Source organism: Synchiropus splendidus, chromosome 8 (genome assembly GCF_027744825.2).
Source record: "Synchiropus splendidus isolate RoL2022-P1 chromosome 8, RoL_Sspl_1.0, whole genome shotgun sequence".
Classification (NCBI taxonomy): Eukaryota; Metazoa; Chordata; class Actinopteri; order Syngnathiformes; family Callionymidae; genus Synchiropus; species Synchiropus splendidus.
Window position 1 is genome coordinate 19,946,742 of NC_071341.1, and position 26,166 is coordinate 19,972,907.

Here is a 26,166-nt window from a genome sequence, read left to right on the forward strand (position 1 = left end):
ATATGAGTGTAAATGTTTCAATTGACAATGCGATCGACTGCTCAGGAACACATGCACACACTGGCAGCCATGGATGGTGAAGGTGTAAAGTGTCGCTCAGGTAAACAACAACAGTGACCAGTAGCTTTGAGTTTTATGATGGGTGTGGTACAAGAAACCGACCTTTCAGGATGCTGGTTTGAGAGTCAGTACAATACAAAGAGAGGAAGTGCCACTGTCTTGCGTCATCACCATTATGTCTCAACAACAACTAGCTTCTAACACAAAAGAGGGTCCACAGCACACGACTGGGAAACAGGATTCCTGCAGAGGGGAGCTTTAAAACCTGTCTCTTTTCCTTTCTCCTATGACAAGACTGACTGACCTATGAGCATAAAAGTCATCGATTCCAATACAAGACAGCGTCCTTGAAAACATGACCTTGAAAAAAAGGTCTATTAGTCGCCACACATTCCAAATCCTTTCTTCTTTTTTTTTTCATTTAGAAAAATTTTCAAGCAGTTTTCGGTAAAGTCAGTTTCTGTAGGCAGTTGGCTTTTTTTGTGCTGGTGATAGACAGACATAAATTGCTCAGCCACTCTGCTCAACACTCCTTTATTGCTGCTGGGATTGGCTTCAGACAGAACAAGCTCCAATTAAATCAAGAGCTGACACGCAGCAGTGGTCAGCCTCACCACTCGTCGCCCCCCTCCCTAAAATAGGAAACATGTAAATAGCCATAATGGTGGGGCACATTCCTCTCCTTTCACACCGTGCTGAGCTTATAGAGCCAACGGCAGGTGACTGGACTTGAAACAGAGCTGAGGCAGTGTATTCAAGACAACAGAACCTCAGCAAATATCTCTGAAGGATACACAAATGCATGAAAACCATTTGTGCCTGGACGTCATCATCTCTAGCATGTCATTGCTAATATTTTAATATTTTGCTTTTATGATCCACAAAGATGATCAAGTTTGCGAATGACACCACCATCATCGGGCTCATCTCAGATGGAGATGAGTCGGCTTACAGGAGGGAGGTGGAGCGGCTGGTGTCCTGGTGCAGCCACAACAACCTGGAGCTCAACAGCCAGAAGACAGTGGAGATGGTCATAGACTTCAGGAGAGTCACAGTTTCTCTGTCCCCTCTCATGTTGGCTGGTTCGTCCATTCCTACTGTGGACTCCGTCTGCTTCCTAGGACCCACCTTCACTGAGGACCTCAAATGGGAGCCAACCATCAGGTCCCTCATCAGGAAGGCCCAGCAGAGAATGTTCTTCCTGAGGCAGCTACGGAAACTACAACTGCAGCTGGCTGGTGATGGGGAAGTTGTTTCATTGTTAGAGGGAAATATTCTGATTTATTTCACGGGGTGTCCACATAGAATCAGAATCAAATTTATTCTTAATAATATTAGTTATTATTATCGTCAGTGGGGATCCCACCAACTAGGAAAGTGCTTTGGAATAAAGTGCTGACAAAAATAAAATAAAATCACAAAGGCACAAATTCGACAGTCTGACTAATCTCTGACTGTCCAATTGACACATATACATTTCGCATCAATTCTGCACATTCTTCCAGCTCAAAGTCTGAATTATGGGATGAAATCAATGTCGTACAATTCTTCTTAAAAGGTTATAATTTTGTCATTTGGAATGAGAGTATAAAAAGTAGCTTCCAAAAAAAATGGTCCAAGGTGGGGAGTGAAAGGGGGGTGTTCTCCTCACAGCTTGTGTTTGCAAGGGCAGAAGCAAACCAAAAAAAGAGGCAGGATTTAGGACTTCAAAATCCACAGCAGACTTGGAAAGTAATTTCTATGACACGGCAAAACGTCAAATCCAGCAGGAATTAGTCATCTGAAGCCCGGCTTTAGCTTTGACAATGTTGGCAACAAATCATTTGTAATCCTTCTGGATACACAAATGAGTCCCCCCACAGTCTTTATACATTAAAATAATTGTTATTTTTTTTCCAATTAAAGGAATGAGAGGAACGGTATCGTCGCCTCCAGTCACTCATTTCAATAATCGGAAAAACAGGAACGTTATTATCCGCCACCCATTTAATCATCTCAGCACTTTTAAAGACTCAACTTGTAATTGTCGCTTCATAAAGTCTTCCTTTCATTTGCGTCGGCGGTTTGGACGGAAACTCGCGTCGCCGCGTGACTGCGATTTGTTCATTATGTTTCATAGTTTGTAGCCGGCGGATTGTTGAACGGCTTCTATAATGGTGCCCTAATTTGCAATGCATTCATTCATATGCAGCAGTCGCACCGAATAAATGCAGCAGCCCAAACCTCGATTCCCGTACTGATGCACTGGTGAAAACAAGACTTGCCGGTAGATACCAAGAGCACACCTCCTTTTGCTAATTGTCATTTTAGCGTACACAAGCGTGCATCCGTTTGTCTCCCGGCTTCACACTCAGTCATCGGCAGAGGAATGTCTCCACAGCTTTATACGTTACATAAACATATGGGCGCATAAATATTCCCACGCGCACAGCTTGCCGACTTTGTTTGGCCTGTGTTTATCCCAAATATGCATAATGTGTGTTTTAGGAAAATAAAAGCCAAATGAGAGATGGAGGTTTTAAATCATCTTAAGTGACAAGTGAACCCCACAAACGTTCAGCCCTGCTTCCTCCTTCACACTGCTATTATTCATTTAAAGTCAGATCCTCCGTGTGGAAGACACAGTTCATCAAGCAACACTCTCGCTATCGCAGATTACTTTCCATCCCTGGTGTTTTAAAGTTCCAATATTTAATGAATGAACGGGAACTGTGGTATGAGCGCCGGTATGAAAACAGACAGGATTTCATCAGGTGTGAAAAGCAGCACTTTAGCCAGAATTAATTGAGTTTCCTGTTTTTATTACCCGGCTCTCTCTTACCCCGTCCGTCTGTATCAACATTGATGAAACACGGCTCGCTGCCGTATGTGCAGTTAAATTTGTGAAATTGGGTTTCTATTCAATATGAATTCTCCCACATTGAAAAACGTATCTTGAGTTCGCGACTAAAAACAATGTAGGTCTGAATATAATATATAAAAAGCGCATTAGTCAGACAGACCAAGAACCTTTTCGAAGTTAGCTGCCTCATATAAATATTCTAATGCAATGATCTGGATAGTTGAGAACCTCAACAAATATCTCTGAAGGATACACAAATCCATGGAAACCATTTGTGCCTGGACGTCATCATCTCTAGCGTGTCATTGCTAATATTTTAAGATTTTACTTTTATGATCCGTGAAGCTGATCAAGTTTGCGGATGACACCATCATCATCGGGCTCATCTCAGATGGAGATGAGTCGGCTTACAGGAGGGAGGTGGTGCGGCTGGTGTCCTGGTGCAGCCACAACAACCTGGAGCTCAACGCCCAGAAGACAGTGGAGATGGTCATAGACTTCAGGAGAGTCACAGTTTCTCTGTCCCCTCTCATGTTGGCTGGTTCGTCCATTTCTATTGTGGACTCCTTCTGCTTCCTTGGAACCACCATCACTGAGGACCTCAAATGGGAGCCAACCATCAGGTCCCTCATCAGGAAGGCCCAGCAAAGAATGTTCTTCCTGCGGCAGCTACGAAAACTACGACTGCCGACAAAGTTTTCTGCTTTGTTTGACAACATGTTGTGAAGAGTGACTCGCAATGTCAACGCTCCCTCACTGTCAGTCAAGGAGGAAGGTTGAACAACAGCTCAGCTGTACCTGTGTTTGACTGGTACAGAGACACGTCTTAAGCTGAGAAAGTGTCACGATTTTTGGACATTCAATTAGGTAGTTACCAGGTGACAAATATGGGGATACATTGATCAATTTCTGAACTTTTTCACAGTCCATCTGGCTCCAAAATCCTAGATGTGAACACAAGTGAACCGGGTTTTGGCCCTGGAATTGAGGGTGTCTGTAGAGGCGGATTTCATCCCCGATTTCTTCAGCAAGAGTGTGTGAAATTCTGCCGATGGCAACTTGGTTCAAGATGTAGGAAACAACCTGACTGAAGGAGGTTTTCACCCACTTGATGAGGAGGGGTTTTCACCGAACCCATGACTCCAGATGCGACATCTTCCATCTTGTAGAATTTGTCGCTCTCAAACAACAGTTCGGTGCATACTGTCCCCAGATGGCCGGAGTCAGTGCTGAAACAATGGGACTCATCTCTGAAGGCAGAGGTGTGAAGAGACACAATGCGGTGTTTTAACTAAGTTTGCAGAGTGAAAGCCCCCATTTTCTGCATCACAGCGCCACCCGATGCCAAGTCAGCACAAAACTAAAGACACTTGATACCATCCAGGTCATCTCCCCTTTCTCCTGGGCTTACAACATCTATGGCAATTTCCCTCTTCCTCAGTGAACATCAAGTACATTAGTTAGTGGCACTATGGACGTGTACAAATGCCAAGTCAAGACGGGTCAGTCCTTAAATATCTTGAGCATTGATCTTCTGAATGTAGACACACAGGAGAAACACAATGTTTCTGCACAGTGAATTATTATTGACAACCTGCCTCTTGTCAAAACACAACTTCAGTGCATCCCTCAAACTTGAGTCCCTATTTTGATGTAGCTTAGCCTTGCGGGGAGAAATATTCACTTCATTTGTACATATAACTTGTACAAGGTCGCACTCACCTGATTCAGGCACCAATATGAATCAAATCACACCATCCAAGCACGACTCACTGTCATATAGCAGTTAGAAAGCGGTCTTTGTTGACAGCTTGCCTTTCTTCTCTATCTGGTCTCTTTCAGCATCCGTAACATTTATATGCGCGGTATAGATTGAAGCCGCACAAGTTCATTACAATAAAAATGACAGTGCTGCGGCTGAGCGGCAGAAAGTTTTGAATTTGAAGGTAAACTGTTTATACATAGAGAGGCAGCCGCTGTATTTCCTCTTCTGTCCTTGCCGCATATCTTTCAATATAATTGTAACAGGAACACAGCTTTCTCTCGGTGTTTGTACTTTGTGTGTCATCAGACGCCGCGCAGAGAAAGCTGATGTATTAGTCAAGATGATTCACACTCCGGAGAGCGCTTGATGTGAAGTGAAGGAAGAAAGTTTGCCGCTAAAATATCCTGTTGGGTCTTTTGAACATGAGGAAGAATAGTAAAATTCTCTCCGTCTGTTGCATATCATTCACATCCGCCAACTTTCTTTCTCAATAACTTACCTCGACTTTTGCCCTTCTGTGGTTCTGTCACTGTGGGTCTCGGTCCTCAGATCAATGGTCTTGAAAAAGGGATCTCCGTCTTGCTATTCATCCGTCTGTTTAAGCTAGGTCTCGCAGAGATCCTGAGATAAAACGTATTCTCTCCATCTGCTCCATGTGACCATCTGGATTGACCTTAAAAATCTCCAGCAGTAGACCAGGTGGCAGCCATATGAAATGCCTGAACCCACCTCTTGCTACTTTTGACTACCAACTCAGGCTGTGCTGTTCTCAGTCGGACGGACACGGCAAGATGTCAAACAATCTTTTATTTTCTACCTCAAGGCCTTTTGCTTGGTCCAGTTTAGAAAGACAACTAAAAGTGAGCATCAGCTGACACTCAGTCCAGCAAGCTATTTAGACTAATCTTGACTGCACCGACTGTATTGCCAGAGCATTCACAAGCAAGGACTGTCTCACATTACCGCTCCAGTTGAAAACGACAACCTTAGACGACAAGATAGTTTATCGCAGCCGTAAAAACACAACCCTCTCTGTAGAGGGCTTGAGAGCATAAAACACCAACAGGGTTTTAAAAAATCAAGCAAATTCACCCTAGCACTTTGCACAATTTCAAAAATGAAATCACCAAAAGTTCTGAACACATTTGAACAATTGAAACTAAAGTGGAAACAGACTGTAAATGAATCCCTCTTTCGTGAGACGTACTTCAAGCCACCGCAGATTAGGTTAGTTGCGCTACCTGTTACCAGGCTAAAATAAGCGAGGAGTATGTTTCTTTTACGTGAGACGGTCTGCGGGACCGCATCGCTCAAGTTTGCTTTTGCAGCTTTTCTTCTTTTTTTTTCCTCTCTCGCTGATCTATGCATCTCAGATCTGTGCAGACAGCACGTTCATGAGCGTCGAAATGTTCCGTACGATACACGATATGCGATATTCAAACTTGTTGTAGATTGAATAAATGTTCCATTTCATCTCAGCAATAATCCGTTCCCATTTCCAGGTTGGTTTTTCCTTTTGTCCTCTTTTAGAAATGAGCGTTCTGGACATTTTTATCCATGATCATATCTGTACTATCATGAAGTAGTACAGCTTACTGAGCTCCAAGAGTTTTGGCCTATAGGTGTTCTCCACCCACCTCACCTGTAGGAATATGGCCACCTCTACTGGAGTAATTTCTGTAATAGTCTCTCCGTATGGGAGTGTCCAACATTCAGAACCTTCAAGACTCACCCACTCAGTGAACCAGTAATAGCAACCATTGATACAACCCTGTTTGTGTCGTTGTTTGTTTTGCTAGCAGGCTTGGGACTATGGAAGATATTTGTTCCCATAATCTTCATTTGGTGCTCTCAAAATAGTAATAACCAGTAATAAATTCATTAAAACAAACAGATAATTAAATCAAAACATCGCGGTTTGTCAATTTTTAAAGGACACTCCAAGAACACTCCAAAAGCAACTTCCGATTTAAACCTCCACATAATTTCACCATCAACTGTCTCAGGCAAACATGGCATTTGCACTGATCTTTTTTTAATTGAATCATACAGCTGTTCGCTAATATAAAAACTCAACGTGCCATCAATTCCCGATTAATTCTAAAACAATGGACCAGAAAAGAAATGGGCCACATTCTCGCAAAATTATGCAAATGACTGGAAGAGGGAAGGCGCTCTTTCTTTCGCACGCTGACCCCCGCGATCAAAACACTTCATTAGCCGCGTGAAGCGTCCCGGAATGCATTCCCGGTCATGTCGACTGTGCCGGCGACATAAATACCGTACTCCGCCACCGTATAATTAAAACATTCAACAATCTGTTGAGGATTTGTCATTACTTTTCTCTTGACGTCAGGCCTTCACGTTGCCTTTTATTAACCACTGAAATGCCAACTCGAGGTTTTAGCATTCTTGGGCTGAATTAACTATGTGTGTCAGCCAATGTCAGCTGAATTACAGCACGTGGACAGGAATGTCACAGCTATTTGAAAAGACGTAATGATCATCAAAGAATACGTGGACGACTTTTGTTTGAGCCGTCTTTGCTGTTGTCGCGTGAGAGCCTGAATGCCTCGGCGTCAGCCCTCGACTGACATGTTGCTATTGTTCTCTGAGAAGGAACCAGTCGCAGCAAGACTGACTTCAGACGAAAATGAAAAAAATAAGAAATGGGAAGCAGAGCCAGACATATTTCTGATTTCTAGAGCTTTTTTTTTTTTTTTTTTCATTCCGTCTGACTGATTTGTCAGGAAGCAAAAGCAGCTGCCATCAAAGGTACAATACTTATGCAAATGTCCATGTGCTAGACTCGCTCACAAGAGCCTTTAGCATCAATCCATCCGTTTGTCCTCTTTTTCAAGGTTGAGCCACAGGGGCAGCAGTTTAAGCTTAAGGGCTCAGGTTTAACTCTCTCCAGAAACCTCCTCCACCCTCTCGGAGTCGGGTCAATCGAGGGAAATAATCTCTCTGGCGTGCTGAGTATTCCACACAGGCCTCCTCCCATCTGGGCAACACCACACCTCACTCAGGAGACACGCTGACCAGAGGAGGAGCAGCCTGAAGGCTGGGTAATATAGCCACACATTCACGCGTGTCACATGCGGCAAATGGACAGTCATCAACAGGATTTTGGTGTCCAACATGTCAGCCTTCCTCCTTGTTTCTCTTGATGTTCAAAAAGAATGGGGTCCAGATGACGCACTCCGGGTGACAATTGAAAGTATCTTTCTCTGTACACGTAACATCCGACTTACGACCTGTTCGACTTACGTCACGCACAACAGTTACGGCAGCACAGTCTCCCCGCATCTCACTCTCACACAGCGATCCACCACTACAGTAGGACCTATAACCCTCGGTTCGGCTATTTTGAATGGCATTCGACTTACGTCCAATCCGACTCACGATCGGTTGGTCGGAACCGATCCCGGTCATAAGTCGGATGTTACATGTTGAGTACCTCATGGTCACATATAAACGCAAATGAGAATCACAAGGTACAATATATACCAAGTGACAAAAGAGTTCAATGATAAGGAGCACTACCCCATGGCCTCATCCTCACCCCAACCGTTTTGTTTATATTTTTACACAACACATTGTCATCTCTTAGGCATAACATATTCATGACTAGCTTCAAGAGGACAGTGTTGATGGAGAGGTTTACAATACATGTTGACACAAAGGCGTATCAATGGAGTGTATGTTTGACATTCGAAGGAGGGGCAGCCGACGGCCTGGACGTTTGTGCTCTCTCCTCGCTACTTTGTAATAGTTATATACATACAGCATTTGCTTGACTCACAAGTGACAAGAAACTAAAATCCTGGCGTGAAAGGAGCACCATGGCACATATTTACGCTACATCAGGGAATGTAGCGTAAATATGTGCTTCATTTGAACACCTATAGCTTCAACTTGCGATGCAGGTTTCCGACTCCCTCTTCACCTCTTTTGTTCAGGCAGTCCGATGAAGTGCTTCCTATAGTGTCAGGAAATATCGTGGGATGGGAAACATTTGATTTGTCGACATGCGATCCAGAAGGCTCACTGAAAGTCCACCTGATGGACATCAATATGTTACGCCTTAGCAGTAACAATGTGTTGGATACATCTCACTACCTAAAGCCTTTTAGACCAGCTTATTCTCCGACATAAAACAGCGATACTCTCAGCTTCATCTCTCGTATTTGAAGCACGTTGAGGAGTTCATATTGCAGGAGCACCGTTTTTCTGACTGAGGTGTGGACAGTCTTGGGTGTAGAGACTCTTCTGCTACCCTCACAATATCCCAAGGTCACCAACCCAATGACACACTAGCCATAATGGGAACAAAGTCCGACTTACCACCTTTAATAGTGGTCCATGTCTGTACACCTCTTGTCATTGGGGACCAAATATGGTGAACTCTGCCTCTACTGGTCATAGTTATATTACGTCTTTCAGTTACACAATACATTACAACAGCGCTTCATCTTGAAGTAATAGCAACGGATGCACAGCCATTCCTGTAATCGAATAGGAGACGCTTTAAATTCCTAGTTTATGATGATATTTCAGAGCCCACCAGCATTAAGCCTCTGTCTTTGACAATAGACATTAACCAGTTTTAATCTTCACTGAGGCAGGAAACGGAATTGAATTAAAGACGCAATTTGCTATTCAGCAGAATCTAATAAAATCCTTCACATAAGACTCGTAGACCATCAATGAATCTCCAGCTGGGGATGCATTTGGCTTTATATTTCCTCCGTGCGAGATAACCAGTCACTCTCCGTGGAAACCAACACACATTTCTCTCAGCGCCGAAACGTCTATTCATCTTTGTTGGAAGGTGTTGATCAATGTCACAATCCGTTAAACGGCATTCGAGAGATTAGATTTGAAGGAAGTGAAACTATGATGAATGAATTTACTAGCTTTTTTATTAGCTTTTTTTCTGTTTCTGAAGAGAGGAAAATGTACACAAGAAGGAAACGGAGCTCAACAGCAACATAAATATTTACATACGCAGCGAATGAAAGTTGAACTGGAATCAAAACACAAGCGCCTCCGGTTATAAGGTACATTGGTATAGAAATGTAAAGACTGCTTGGTCGGAATTTTATGTACTATTTGTCAAGAATGTTATATAAGTATGCGCGACTGTTTCGTCCATAAACAAAGAAAGTCTTCATTCAATGAGTTACGTCTGATCGTTCACACTAGACTAGAATACACTTGTAATTCCTCATCACCGACGAAGAGGAAGCCACAGACATGCTAACGTTTTCTCATGGCCCTATGCACAGCGACAGAGTCGGTCGCCTGTGTAAGTTCCGAGTCGTATAGGCCTTTCTGCTACACAACTCCGGCATTTTTCGTCACTTATGAACAACAGCTTGATATTTCAACCGGACATTTATTTCCTGAATTCACAGGCAAATTCATACATATTTCTTCATTGCCGCTGTCAACAGTCAACTTTGTCGACCAAAACTATGTTTCCACACCCTGGTTGTTGTTGCACTGTTAAGGTACTAGCAGAGCAACATAGCTTCCAATTGTGACCAGCAATGACCATCTAGTGACCTGGTGTGTATACGGTTGTTTCCAGTGGGCATCCTTTTTAAAGCCCTTTTTTTAAGGAAAAATGCTGTATGGGAATAGATGCGTTTCCATGTGGATGTAGCCTGAGAGAAGGGGCCTGGCAAAGGAGTTTCATTCACATTTTGCCATCAAATCACTTTGAACAGTTGGTGGTTGTACAGTCCTCCGCACTCTGCTGGAGACTAAAGTGTCTCATTTTTGTGCTCTCGCACAGTGATTCTGTGATTTTTTTGTTTTACACCTTTGGGTCGCGAGACGCTCAGCGTTAATGTGTGCCATTATATTTACTTGACAGCTGCAAATTTGTGATAGTATGGAGAAGTTTTGAAAAGAAAAAAATGATTTAAAAAAGTGATGCCACCTCCACAAGAGTAAACGCTGTTCATGACAGCAACTTTCAAAGCAGATCTTAAAATTAATTCAAAAATTTTATGGCTACGATACTTTCATTTACACTTCACTTATATCTTAGACTTTATTTTGAAAATAAAATATATTATTTTATTTTGTGATATTTTGACATTGTCTTATTATATTAATTTTATTTTGAATTTTATTCATGATGTGCAGTGTTACATGTTTTTACAGTTTGTATCAAGTGAATTTTTTTGCTAGTAAATTTCATGAATATGATTTGCACCTGCTTCTGCTGCTGGTTAGACTTTTAGATGAAAAAAAAAATATCTTTGCGAGTATCACATGGTTTCATGTCATTTCACATGGTTTTGGTTTGTTTACGTGTAAGTAGATAAAATACAGTTTACTTGAATGGGCCCCTGTCCCATTTATTCTGGAAAAGTTGGGTCCTGAGATCAAAAAGGTCAAGAACCCCTGCACTAGTATTTATTCTCTTGGTTGCAGTTGGTGTGTGAAGGAGATTTTAAAGCAGTATAGTGAAAAAAGGAGTGGCAGAAAACTCTCTCACCCCACCTTTAACAAACACACTGGGTGTTTCTACACTATTGTCCTGACTCCTGCTTGCTTCTAAACGTTGTATCCAGAAGTTTAAGTCAAACATGGCTGAGCAGTTTTGTCTGACCCGAGTGTTCCGGCTCTCCAGATCCTCTGAGAGGACATTCTGTCCAGACACACACTCATTATCCAGAGTGACTAGCAGTCCAGTGGGTTTTTTTAGCACCAACATTATGCTTTAGCAGTGCATTTATTTCTCCAGTAAACAAAGGGATACAGAAAGTGACTCCTCCTGACACGTAACTGTGTCACAGCTCTCTTCCCCCGCCGCCTGCTTGCATAACGCACACAAGTGCTGTTTTCCAGCGATTAAGTGCCTCTCACTTATGACTGAGAAGATCCTCCAAAGTGTCAAGCACAAACATATGCCCTTCACTTAACCTTGCAGTGTCACCACTTGACCACTGGTGTGTTACACTGAATGTTAAACACATTAAGTCTAATTGATAAGTGAATTCACATCACATCTGTTGACTCAAATTTGCCGCGCGATGATTCATTAAAGCACAGATTTCCATTGCTATTGATGGCAAGGGTGTTGAAAAAGCTGCAGGTGTTCTCAGCGAATCCAAGTGGATGACTCATGTTGAATATCTTTATTAAACTGTGGCCAAAAACCACAGTCCAGCACCTTCCTATTGAGCGCTCGCATGCTGTTCATTAAGTCTCGCTTCTTCTCTGTCAGTCATATTTCCTGCTGGCCGTAACTCAGCTGGGGACGTGAGAGATAACAGCGCCATCATGGACTTTTTCAATTAGTTTCTGGGGTGGAAAAAAAATATATAATCCTCATCCTTCATGCCAGGATGCCTCCCCAGATTACAGCAGTCTGTATTAATCATGAACGTATGAATAAGGAGTCGACTTGTATCGCTCCGCCGGTCATATTGTCTGTCTGGCTCCTGGCGATGATAACCACTCAAGCAGGAGCGAAACAAAGACAATTAGGGGTTTAACTGTTGGTTTGTTCTGGACTTGTGTTGGTCTTTTATTCGGAGGAATAAATCATCTAAAATGACTCTTGGCAATTTGATGTCCTGAGGCTTTTGCATGAACATTTGTGTGGGGGGGGGGGGAAGTGAGGGGATAGTTTACTTTCTCACTTCAACGTAACGTATTTGTTAACTGTGAGGATATTTGGCTCTCGGACACAACTGACAGTTAACAAATAAATAGAGATATTTCTGGACTATAGAGCGCACCAGAATATTAGCAGCACCCACTAAATTTAAGATGGAAAATAGATATTGTTCATACCTGAGCCACACTGGTCTATAAGCCGCAGGTTCAGTGGTGCTATCTGCACCAGGGACAGGTGAGTGGTGCATTGGCTTGAAAATGCTCTTCAAAACTAGTTTTGAAAACGGGGTCCAGCATCAAGAGTGAGGAAATAGCGGAAACAAGCTGCGTAATACGGAGCGGAGATTTATCCACGCTGCTCTCACAATAGACAAGGTGCAGCTGTACAGCCGAGATCAGGTCAGCGGCCAAAACACGACTCGCTTGTGTTCACGTCGGACTTTAAAACCAAACGTCTCACATCTTTTATTCACATTAAAGCCCTCAAAATGCGCTGTTTTCACCCGCATGCCCAAAGTTCCGACACCACTGCCGGTCTCAGCGGCTGCTTCTTGATTCCAGACCTGCAGGAGATCGACTCTGTTGACAGAGCTGTGGACACGCAGGCAAAAACAGCGCATTTTGACTGCTTCAAGGGTAAATAAAAAGATTCTGATTTCATCAATTTCATTGCCTCTGATTTAATCTGATTTTAGCCTGTAAAAATTCATACATTAGCTGCGCTGTTGTATAAAAAGAGAAAAAAGCCGTGGCATACAGTCCAGAAATTACGGTAATTGAATGACAACAGCTGCTTTTTTTAATCAACGGCAGGAAAATATGGCAAAAATCAGAAAATAAATCAATATTTGTGGCAAGATTCTGTATAGATAAATACATTTCGATATTCAATAATTCTATTTGTTTCTTTTTAGATTTTATTAGATGTTGTGAGAGTCTAATTGACGGAAACCATTCTGCCATGTTACTTCCTCCTCGTGACAAATGCGATTTCGCAAGCATGCTAAAAAGTGCAGTAACGGAATCTCAATAAAAAAGACGACCCGATTTCCTGAGCAAATATTCCAGTCAATCACATCTTATGATATATATACACGTTGTAGTCGAGACCACCGAACCCAAGACCGAGGAGAGACGAGACCCAAGTCCAAGACCAAACTGAACATAGAAGACGTTTGTCACATTTGACATCCTAAATACAAACAAGCCGACAGAACATCACCAAAAACCAACCATGTCACAGTTAGCACAGCACAGTTGGCAAGTTTTATTGAAACGTTTGTTGAGTTATTCTGCTGCGATAGAGAGGCCTAATAAATGACCTCCATGATTGACATTAGTGACCACTTTAATTCACAGTTTTTCTGCTCATAACCAACATAAATACGGTTCATTTATGTGCACAAAATTGTCTTTCGGCTTGTGGTTTTTCAAAAAACAAAAGACTTAACTGTCCAGGAATTAAACACGGTAAAGATGTTTTTCCCAGCAGTGGTCTTCACCACTAGACGATGACCTTGAAAATGTGGTCTTGAGACAGAGACTGTCCTCGAGTACCGACACACAAATAGGTTGACAAGGTTGCCAGATTCTTACTTATTAAAGATGAATGTTACAAACAGAGGAATTAAATGTTCATCTCTGAACCTGTGGGTGGCGACCATAGCCAGTCGCATTAGCTTTACACAAACGTCTGCTTTCGTGCGAGAAAAAAATCAAACAAAAATACATTATTTTCGTAAAAACTGAAAATGTCATCTTGCAAACTGCTTGTTTGCATCAGTGGAAGCCAGTTGAAGTAGCTAGTGAGGTGATCCAGGCAACTCAAAGGAGGACCTGCGGCACAGCTCACAAAAAAAGATTACACAAATAAGTATCCCATATACTGCTCTGAAAAAGCGGCGTAATGGATCTTTTTAAGTTGCCAGGATACAGGTGACAAAGGAGGCAGGCCGGCTCCACATTTGTCATCGCTTTCTGATGAAAACACTTGTTTCAGATGCTGACAATTTCATCCCTGTTTGTCTTCTCCCTTACAATTGTCTTGTTCCTGCTCTCCATCCGAGTCAGCATTTCCATGGCAACCCAAGTGCAAAGGTCATGACTACGAACAGCTTCCCTTGATACCAACAAAAGATGGACAGATGAAGTTCACGGGGACCGATCAAGTCTGAACACAGCGCAGCGCAATGTGTTGAGTTCACAGGTGAACGACCGCGGTGACCCCCCCTTACCTTTGCTAAACCAAAACAAAACAGGATTCATGGGACTTCACAGTTGCCTTTTGGGGATCACAACCCCACCATGCAGGTAATAACCAATCTCCACCAATTCAGCTATTGAAGTACCAGTCAGCCCTCTGCCTCCATTCTCGATCAGCGCCACTGGCCACTCTGTCACGGTTCACCAGTGTTGCAGAGGGTCGGATATCAACACAATAGACGGCAACTCTCTTTGTCCTTGAATGCAGACTTGATACATAACTGGTCCCCAATGATGCTGCTCGCATGTCCAATACGTTTATACAGATGTGCAGTCAATTTTAAAACACATAAAAAAAAACATCCTATGGTTTGTATTGCCATTTTACAGTCATTAGTTTACCAGCCAGACCAGGACTTGACACGCCATAAACTCTAGAGCTGCTCCATTGAGCATCACCTCACCGGCAACAAAGTCCATTCCAAGTCAAAATCCTTCGACTTCAGTCCAGGTGAAGCGCCTTCATTCGCACTCTTTATTTGTTTTATTATGACTATAAAGGCAATTTCATACTTTAATGGGGGCGATCCGTTTTACGTCGCCTCAGCAGAATTAATTGTGAAGTATATGTGCTGTCTTTTTACGCATGAAAATGGTGTTGAAATCCCCTCCCTGAATTAAGAGTTAATGGGGCAGGTGGACACACACAGCTGATCCGAGCGACAGGCAAATTAATTACATACGTCATTAACATTCCCACTTCATCCTGCTCATTAAAGGGCTAACATTTAAAAGCAAGCGCACCGAGGAGTGCACGCGCAGCCATGCTGTGGTCAGGCATGGTCGGCTTTACGAGTCAATTCCTGACCTTCTTAGAGGTGCCCTCGTTTCAGAGGCTTTTTAAATGATGGAAAATTCTAATGATATCGGGATAAAGAAGTGATCCTGCACTGTGTGGATGTTTAAGTCAATGTCCACAACTACTCAGTTGTGATAAAAAAAATGAAAAAAAAGTAGAAAATAAAGTGATGACTGTAATAAATGTGCTATTAGCATAGCACCCACTAACTCTGTCACTGCAGTTCTTTCATGTTAGTCAGGTCTGAAACGGAGATCTTTTTACGATCCACCGCTGGGTTCTGAACAGAGATGGACACAAATCTGGTGGAACCAAAAATGCTTTTAAATGCGGTGATTTTACAAATAAAAGAGCATGTCGAACAGGTGAGTCACAGAGAAAGAGACAGGGATGAGATGGGATTTATGGCTCCTTAAAGACAGCTGGATTTTATGGAGCCTTTCCAAGAGCCATTTTTTAAAAAATGGCATGTTGTTATACAGTAGCTCAGTCCTGAATTTGGGGAAAATTCAAATGCGAAATTTATAACAGTATACATTGCATTTCTGAATTTTCTGTTATGTGACAATATCAGATTTGTGGTTGTAAACACCACACCTCCACAGCAACCTGAGAAAATAGCGATTCTCTTTCTATTCTAGATCGCTTTTTTGGTCATTTTTATTTATTCATTTCTAAATTAATGCTATAGCCCATAGCCGGGTAGACAATCACTTCAATGCAATGTGGATTTTTGTCTTTTTTTCTGTAACCCTCTTTCGTTGTTGACACACAAAGTCTATGTCTCATGCCAACATTGAAGAATCTTAGCTGATACTGGTCTCAATCTATGAAAACAAAGTCTCATTCATAGAAAATACGTAAAAAAAAATAAGAACCACAGTCAGATTCTCTCCACACTGGGCAGAAGGAACGTCGCCATCAATGGATTTCATTTGCTTCTGACGGCAGACAAAGAATTTCCAGGGGTCTCATAAAGTCACATGGGTCTTACCCTTCCACAGACTTTTGGAGCAAAATAACGGGAACGGAAGATGTGGCACTTACACGTATTAAAAGGAGACAGCAACTTAAAGAGACTGTAGCATCAAAGTAGTAACAATTTTCATTGCTCAAACTGTCCATCACGATATGCAAAGAGCACCCGTGTGATTTCTGACATGTGGACACATGTTTTAGGAATGTTTAAGTGAGGCGTCCTTTAAAGCATGTCATCTTTGAAGCGCTCTCTTCTGCACAGTCTGGAGTGTGAATTAGGGTTGGAGTCCGTTCGTGGCTTGTCAAACGTTTGAGTGGAATGCAATGTGACAGGCGTCTTGAAAGGCAAGTGATGTGATGAAAACTGTCACCGCCTATTACAGAGGCTGACGCCATCCCGGCTCACTTTACATTTTGGGAGGAACTCTGGAGAAAATTTGAAAATGATTCTGATATAATTTTCAATTAATTATCAATCATCACATTAATCTCCCCGGATTAAGTATTATATATATATATATATATATATATATATATATATATATATATATATATATATATATATATATATATATATATATATATATATATACACAGCTATATATATATATATATAGCTGTGCTGAGAAAGAAAAAACATTTTCACGGAATTCTTCTGTGTTTCGAAACCGCCGTCGTTGTTGCAGCTAGTGCCTGCAGGATTTTAAGGCGGATATGAAGAAGAGATTTGCTGCCCTCAATTGTCAGCCGTACGACATTACAAGGTTGAAACGGCGACCGATGACGTCACATTCAATCGCCACAGATGAGGTCGCAGTTGTCAGTCGCTAGATGGCAGCAGATTTGTGTTCAACTCGCTTGATAGTTTTGTTACTGTATGGCTTTTTATTAAAAGGCCCTCTCATAAAACATTTTAAATATATTACTCTCGTGTTCTAATGCGCAGTTTTATCCACCAACCTATTGACCTGTTTGTATGTAATATAATATAATATAATATAATATAATATAATATAATATAATATAATAGCCTCCCAGCAAGAAGGTTCAGGGTTTAAATCCAGCTCTGGACCTTTCTGAGTGGAGTTTGCATGTTCTCCCAGTGCGCGTGGGGTGTTTCTCCAGGTACTCCGGTTTCCTCCCACAGACCAGTGTCCTGCCTCTCGCCCAATGACCACTGGAATAGGCTCCAGCACTGTCTGCAACCCTGAAGGTGTATGGATGTTTTATTTTGTATAAATATTTTTGCTAGTTTTTAAACATATTTGGCCCTTATATATATTATTTATATTATATTTCGGACTTATTCGAACTTTTATTTAACTTTTTTAAAGAGCACATTTTCATACAATTAGAACCCTTTTCAACATACTAGAAAATTATTTAAGAGATAAAAGTCACTAAAGGGACAAGCTGGTTCAAGGTCAAGGCAAATGAGGAGCCTTATCTCTCTGAAGAACTTCAGTTCAGCGATCGCTTCATACATTGACTCATTGTTGATGGTTCAGGGGAAGGATGGAGGAGAGGACAGGAGAAGGGAGGGAAGAGACAGTGCTGGGCGACAGATGGAAACAAATAAAAATACGGATTACAGACAGTTAGCAGCAGATGTCAGGCAGGGTGACACACTGCATCTCTGGAGGAGGAAGTCAAGGGAGGAGAGAAAATCCTGCACGGAGCTTGTGAGAGAAGAAATCCTGTGGCTAAAACTCAGTCAAACAGACAACAAAATATGTTATTTCTACTGGGAATGCATGTCAATCTGAAGTCAAATTCATGCTTCAGCCTGGTCTACAGCGGCAAACAGGTGCACATCTCCCTATCCATGAGGTCAGAGAACGAAACTCTCTGGTGGCCTGCTTTGTGCTGACGGAGCGAGGGAGACATGCCGTCACTGTTGGGGCCGTTGGACTGCGAGATCTCTTTGTACTTGGTGATGATGAAAGTTGAGCACTGCGGTGACATCTGCTCCACTCTTTGAGAGCCTTGTGTGCATCATGACAAAGGAGCAGCATCTCTCCGGAGGTGTTTGCTGCACGATCAGACATCCTCTCTGTGGAGGTTACATAATGAATATGTACGCTCCATGTGCCAGTCTGTGTGGATGTATGTGAGCTTAGACTCCTCCAGATCTCTCACAAAGGAGCCAGTGTGTCTCACAGGAGAATGAATCCACTGTCTGACAACACCATCTCCTACTCAAGCTGACTGATATTCGCCCCTTTGTCCTGATCTTAGAGGGCACTTAGTCTTTCTCCACCTGAGGTGAGCGATGGAACTCACGCAGCCTTCTCCAGAAGAGCCATTCATCTGAACCAAACACTCAATATGCCACCGGCTGTTTGCGCCACATCTTGGGATGTTTTAGTTCCGGTCGACTGCTTTCAAATTTGTTACACCAAACAGGAAGAAATTGAAATCGCAGCACTTGTGAGTGTTTATTAGAAAATGTAGCATTCAGTAAAAGGTCAGAGGAAATGAGTAAGATAGTGATGCAGCAGTTTTCGTCACAGCAAATTTGCATTTCCTTGGTTGCGCTGAAGCGAGACAGTGACGTTACGCAACACGAACAGTAAGCCGGTCGCACAAACTGTTATTTTTTTTTGAAGAGTAAAGACACACAGCTTAAGAGAATCCCCGTCGTTTTGGTAAGACAGGCAGCGCATGAAACAACGCCCTCCACCCGATGTAACACACACACTCCTGCACTCCTCAGTTGACCCATTCTCTGGTCCTGTGACCCAGAAACGCATGTGCATGTGGATGCACTGCCTTCTGCTCCAACAGTGGAGGAGGAGGAGGCTATTTAAAAATCATCAGAGGAGTGAGCTCACGTGCCACTGAGTGAGTGAGTGAGTGAGTGAGTGAGTGGATGGGTGGGTGGATCGGTGCTAAGAGGGTGGATCAAACACATCTTCACCTGACAACTAAATACCACCGACTGATCGTGTTCAAACTAACAGAACATTCGTTTCTTTTCCAACCGCTGCATCAGCAAACTGCAGTGGATTCCTGCTATGAAAGAGGCCAATGTTTTCCAGCTACATTTGTCACATTTTAAAACTTTGATTCAAGATACAGGCGTTCAATGGAGTATGAAGCCCACCTCAAGTAGGGTTTTCTCCCAGTACACCAGTTTTCTTTCACAGCTCAAATCATGCATGCAGGTCAGATGTGAGGCCTTAAAAGCCCATGACGGTGTGTAAGAAAGCCCGGGATGTTTGTGTCAAAGCGCTGACCGTGTGATACCCGACCATCATGTGACTGGATGCAAATGCAGCTGCCGGAGTATATTCACCTGCAACAACGCGGTGAATATACTCCATCCGTTTGACTGAAATCAGCCACGGGTTCACGCATAAGATCGAGCACAGAATCTCAGTGGAAGTTGTTTGTGACGACCTCTCTGTGATGCATTGCTAACATATTAAATATTCAAAAGAACACGAAAGAACAGGGGAAATCAACGTCTCCCTTAGCTCCACAAGGCACCTCAGCGGAATGAATTATTAACACCATATTCATCACTCAATTATTGGTGGAAATCCCAGGTTTAAAAGCAAGCATGAGAGTTTTATAAACGTGTCGTTATGATCAAGGGCTGACGGCACGAGGAAATAAATTGCCATAAGAAATGGTGGCTGTTATTAAGACAATCTAAAAATAATCGCTCTCCCGCAACATCAACTACATGCTGAATCTTGAAGTCCATTTGTGACTCACACCTGTTCTGCCTCTGAAGTACCAGTCAAATTCTTTTTTTTTTATCCCTGCAGAGGCCCGAGAGTCACCTGCAGAGCAGTAATGGACCTGCATGTTACGCCCATTGAACTGCATCTGTATTTGAAGCACCAACACCAAACAAGCTTGTGGAGATGTAATAATTGTGATGCTGGTTAGATCTCCTTGTGTTTCCTCTCCATCTCTCCATGACGTCATCTTGGGGTGATCTGCTTGTAGAGTGGATCTACAGCTCAGTGTTTTGCACCATCAAGCGAAGAAGCTATAGAGAACAAACGCAGCTGAAAACATATTCTAATGAGGACAAAAACTCCCCAGGGTAGTGATGAGTGTATCTCGACATCAGAGACGTTCCGCACACGAGTAACTGACATAGTTTAACACTTTCATTACACCAACCAACACATACAATTTCTAAAAACTTTTGACTGTTTCAGTGTTTCATGACAAAGAGCAAGATCCACAGCCACAGTTTAGAATTTAATTTAAACAGTTCCTTTCATCTAGATAGGGGAACAGTGGGTGAAAGTCGAAACCATTTACCTTGGTGGGAGGTGGAAACAGAATCGTTTCATAACATGTATTCATCAGCCATTCCACTCGATTCTTCACTCCAACTCTGGTTCATGGGAGTATAATGGTACCTCGGTTCTCGACCACAATCTGTTCCAGGCAGCCGTTCGTTCGCATGTGGGAGGGGTTGCCGAGTGAGTGACGTCTCTCCAGAAGTGAAGAGGTGCCCGGTGCGTGTCCAGCTCTGAATGTGCGCTTCTGTGCAGTTTGGCTGTGACAAAGTCATAAACCAAGTCACGCTCTGTCCCAGACTGGCCTCATCCCTGTCCCAGCTCCAGCCCACAACAGGACATCAAACCCTGGAGTGAGCGCTCCAGCACCTCCCCTGTGACACTCTACCACGGTCCAGTGTGGAGACAGGAAAGGTTTTACACCTCAATATGAAGAAAAAACAGTCAGTAAATGTAGCTAACGGGACACGTCTGCATACAGAGGCTGCGTTATACACAATAACAAAGCGCGTCGTGGGTCAGCTGATCGGTCCGCGCGCGTTATGTTTTTTCCGGCTTATTTCGGGGGCGTTCGAGTTCTGGATTTTCATTCAAAATCTGAAGCAAAAAAATCTCGAAATCTCTTTTTGTTCGAATTCCAGGACGTTTGAAAACCGAGGTACCACTGTATTTCCACCAGAATTCGCCATCGCGGGTATTCCATTTTAGATGTGAGAGATGAGACTAAGAAGTCATGTCAATCCCATATACAACGGATTGTTTCGGCTGGATGTCGTCAAAAACAAAACTCTATGAGCCGACTTTACTCTGAGGCATCAACGCTATGAGATAACTGGCGACACCAAGCAAACCAGCTAAAGGACGAGCTTGTGTGAGACTTGACACCATGGCAGAAGAGGACAAGTGATCAAAGAAGGAGAAAGCAAGTGAGACATGGATCAGATTGGACGCATGAAAAGCCTGGTTTAGTTTCCACTACAATGCCTTTCAGGGAAGGCATCGACCCAACAGGATGCCAGGTGGAACCCTCTGTCACGCTATGTAGACGCTATCAATGCCTGAAATGCCACAGAGTAATAAAATAAAATAAACTTGTTTTGCGACCAGGAAATTCTGTCTTGTCTCACACTCCAACCTCCTTCCATGTTCGCATGTGCATAAGACCGCTCCTGATGGCCGCCAACACCGCCAAGGTCAAGGGCAGCTGTGTCTGGCTAATACAGAACTGCACAGCTCTTTGGGAATGGTACAGTCCCATTGCACCTGAATGACTTCAATGACAATAGAACCGGCCATCAACAAGTCTGAGATGCCAAAGTCTCTGGCGACAGTAATGGCCAGCACGCAATGTCATGCTCAAGGGCGCAAGATGAGACATTGACATTTCAATAAATAGTGAAATGAGGCAATCGCTGCTCCATGCTTCGAATTAAAAGCCCATCGTTCATCCTAATATCACTGTCACCCTTTACATTGTCCATAAATTCCACCCCTATTTTGGGAATAGTTTCTTGATACACTATATTTAACAAGGCAGAACCATTACAGTCGCTGGTCCTCTCACCTTGTACTCCAGCTTTGCTGCCAGCAAGGAACACTGGGACACACTGTGGGGATATTGGGACCACATTTGCTCTGGCCATGTGATCAGAAGAAACCAGAGTCAAAGGACGGCTGAAAGCAACCTGGCGGTGAGCTTGATTTGATCATTTAAACAAGCCACACGCATCGACTCAGGCTTATTCAATTCCGGATCGTTTGATCGTGTCGCAGGCCAAGTGCGTAAATCAAAGGCGAACCGCTCACCCAGGGTGCCAAAATATAGAGCAGCTCCCCGCTGAGCAGGCGAACAAGAGTCTCCTCTGGTGCATCACTCCTCTCTCTCAGGTACCATCGACGGCCTGAAGTGTATTGCATAAGGATCAGGTGTAGGTCAATGGTTGTGGTGGGAGGCAGGAAATGCTTGAAGTGTCTTTACGTATTTTTATGGCTTTGAATGGTTTGGAGAGGTTTTACGCGTATCCTGGATTGGACAACAGCACCTGTGGAAAGCCTGGTTTGTACATAACCTTCGTCAGTAGTATTGTCATGTGTACGGCTGCTACAAGGTCATATCCTCCGACCATTTTTGTTCAAGGGCTGGAGCTGGGGCGAACATGACTGTACACAAATACCACAGGGGTGGACAGTTTTTGTGGTTTTCTTTTTGACATATGTGCTGTTTTATGATATTAATAATTAATGGTTACCCTCAAGTGAGACAAAAAAAGGTTTTATATCATGATTTATTTCTTATATATACATAATATTTAAATGCCGCCTGTTTATGAACGATGATTTGGGGATCGAGTTCACACTTTTAGCTAATTGTACCAGACATCAGGTTAACTCATTTCAGTGATAAAGCAAAAGAGATTACACTTTTCAGATCAATTCTGTCAGGACCACTCACAATATCATATTACTCATAATGTCTGAGGGACCCCCAAAGAAACATGAGACATCATCAATATTGCATTCAGGAAAAGGTATGTAATGGTATCATGTAACATTAAAAGTGTGAACCTCACTACATATATATATATATATATATATATATAGAGAGAGAGAGAGAGAGAGAGAGAGAGATTTAAAGAAAGAAATATGAAGAGAAATAAATATGAAAAATTGCCTCAAAAATGTTTCGTCCATTAAATGGAAACTAAAACAACATACGTGTTATAAATTCCAGTAAATGAGCTTTAGCTTTTTTATTGTCACATAAAATTAAGTCATGTAAGCAAACGACAATGAAGTAAATATATTTTATATCATAAGCAGTTAAAGATACTACGACTACTACTACTACTACTGTTGGTACTACTATGACTACTGCTACTACTACTAATAATAATAAAGCACTGCAAGACTGAATCACTGACACATATTTTCTTTAACGTTGAAGATTTTTTCAATTATCTGAGACTTTGAAGCTCAAACAGAAAGTAAAGCTAGATATTACATTGCAGTGAACATCTAACACAGCAACAAAAGTTTCAAACAATGGGCGTATTCAACTTTTTCTCATCAGCTATGATGGATAGACGCTTTGCAGAGACTCCATATTCTTCCGGAAAACTGCTGTTGCAGCAGATGAGTGCGCATATCAAAACGTGTCATCATCTTTATTGTATGTGACTAGCTGAAATGCTTTATTCATTTAATGTTTGCATGATGCTAGAATCATCACCAGTGAAACATTATTTGTAAATACAAGCACATTATATATATATATATAGATAGATAGATAGATAGATAGATAGATAGATAGATAGATAGATAGATAGATAGATAGATAGATAGATAGATAGATAGATAGATAGATAGATAGAGAGATAGACAGACAGATAGATAGATAGATAGATAGATAGACAGATAGATAGATAGATAGATAACTTTTGTTATGTAATGCAGATGACTTTATATTGAAATTTTACAAGCAGAATTATACTCTTATATTTTTTTATTTTTCTTTTTTAATAAACACAACATTTCAGAAGTTTGATTGAAGACTGCGTGAAAACACCACATCAATACTAACAATGACTTTCTGTGCTCATTTCAGACAGTTTTTCGCGCACATCTCAAACACATGTTCTAAATGAAGGTACTTTTTTTTTATGAGCATATAGATTTCATACCTAGCATCGGTTGTTTGGAGTCGCGGATTTAATGATTTGAATGTCTGAACAAATACATTTGCGGTTCCAGGGCTCCTTCTGTTTACTCCTCAAAGAGGCTATTACATTTTCAGGTTGTCTGTGATCAATCCAGCTTTGCTGGAGCTCGCGACAAGAATAAATAAAAGATGCAGCTGAGCATCCAAAGCTTTTGTTTGTGTTTACGATTCACCCGACGGAGGGGTTTCCCGACACTCGCGCAGAGACCGCCGCACTATTTACCAGCGGCTCCGTCAGGCGGGGCGGAGTGATTCGTGCGTGTGAGAAGGCGCTGCTTGTCAGTCAGACTTTGAACAACGTACTGGCGCTCATCACTGCCGACCCCCGAACGACCGCTGCTGCTGCTGCTGTGGCTGATACAGACAGTCGTCACCGTCGAGCATCTCTCTGCAACACTCTCCAGGATGCACTAAAGCGGATAGAAACCCGAGGGCAGCAGCACCGTTGGGAGCGAACAGAGTCCGAACCGTCGCTGCGCCGCCGTGACGTCCGCGGGAGTTACGATGGTCCGGTCAAGGGATATTCTCTTCGCCTTGCTGCTCGTTGGCTCCGCGGGTAAGAACCACTCATTTGTAATTCATTCCACAGTCGCCCATTATATCGAGAACCGCAATTCTTGCACTGGTAGTCGGTGACGGTCTGCTCTCCTCCTCCTCCTCCTCCTCCGCCCGGAGGCTCTATCTATCATCAGCAGGTGCAACGGTCATGGTGCTGCGGCTAGTGCTAATTAGCTTATTGGCTAAAAATAAAGTGTGATTTCACTTTATTGAACTCAGTCCCCAGCTCATAAGGTGACGCTGCTGGAAACGTGGCTTTATCTAAGATTAATTTAGAAGAAAAACGAAGCCCATTCATTCATTCCATGGCGTGTTGTTTGTTTGTTTGTGTTGGGGAGTGATGCCGCGCGCACACAGCCTCAGAGGCACATCGTGCCGCTGTACCTGGCGGTGTGTGACGCTCGCGTCAGCATCAGTGGTGCTGGGACAGTGTGGGTTTGTGTTCTCTCCCTGATGCACGTCCAGCACAACTTCTACTCTGATTCATCTGTTATGTAATCTGATTACACGATAAAGGCTTTGAAACCAGATCCTCCAACTTGCTCTAAATGTGCCATTATGTAAGTCCAATTGAAACTGTTTTTTCGGTCTAAATTCCGCGAGACCACAATGGTTTTTTTTTTTTAAATAAAAGTGATGACATGTTGAAGTGAGTGGTTCGGTGAGGAGCTTATGTTTTGGACTGCAGCAGGCCGGCAGATCTCAGGCTCAGAGTTGGCGTGGGATAGCCTTTTAATCCTTCGTGTACAATCCGATATGTGCAGGGGTGTTCCTGAGGCGGGCGAGAAAAAAACACCGAGCAAAGAGAACCCCTCACTCTATTGTCATGGTAATACTCTGATGTCTACCGCGAGTGAAATTGGCAAGACCTTCATGATTGATTTTTTTTTTTTTCTCCTCTCCCTGTGATTTCTTTGGGCAATTTCATGAAATCTCTGTCAAATGTGCTTGACATGAGTGTGCTGCCCATTTATCATCAATTACTCTTCACCCAGTGAGAGGGAAGTAATAGCACACTGCGAACCGTTACTATCTTGCAGTGGACTTTTTAAAGCATGGGTTATCATTGTGAGCGTCAGCAATACGGCTGGGGGAAGACATTTTCAACCATCCCGATCAGAGTCAATTTGTAAGTCATTACAATGTAATGACTACATTTAGTAAAAATATAAAATAGATATATAATTTTGTCAATAAATATATATAAAGTAGATGAATATGGCTTTCAAGAATTGAAAGATTTAAATGACTTTGATGGAATTCCTGTCACTATTGTTG

General features: G+C 42.6%; 2 protein-coding genes across 21 annotated transcripts in view; one reads left to right on the forward strand and one right to left on the reverse strand.

Moving 5' to 3' along the window:
• cadm1b (cell adhesion molecule 1b) overlaps positions 1 to 26,166 on the reverse strand; it is a 280,874-nt gene that overhangs the window by 230,532 nt on the left and 24,176 nt on the right. The window contains exon 1 of one of the 11 annotated variants that reach the window (XM_053873476.1): positions 5,167 to 13,093. The exons of 8 other annotated variants lie outside the window; for them this stretch is intronic. The gene's annotated coding sequence lies outside the window, so the exon portion shown is untranslated. Of the gene's footprint in view, positions 1 to 5,166; positions 13,094 to 20,631; positions 20,873 to 26,166 lie in introns of those variants that run through there. 2 more of the 11 variants (XM_053873472.1, XM_053873474.1) reach the window with 2 other exon arrangements.
• ncam1b (neural cell adhesion molecule 1b) overlaps positions 24,597 to 26,166 on the forward strand; it is a 64,424-nt gene continuing 62,854 nt past the window's right edge. For 4 of the 10 annotated variants that reach the window (XM_053873466.1, XM_053873459.1, XM_053873460.1 and 1 more), the window contains exon 1: positions 24,597 to 24,886. In XM_053873466.1, coding sequence (XP_053729441.1) covers positions 24,835 to 24,886 — 52 coding nt within the window. In that variant the 5' untranslated portion in view covers positions 24,597 to 24,834. The remainder of the gene's footprint in view (positions 24,887 to 26,166) is intronic. The other 6 variants (XM_053873461.1, XM_053873464.1, XM_053873465.1 and 3 more) reach the window with 3 other exon arrangements.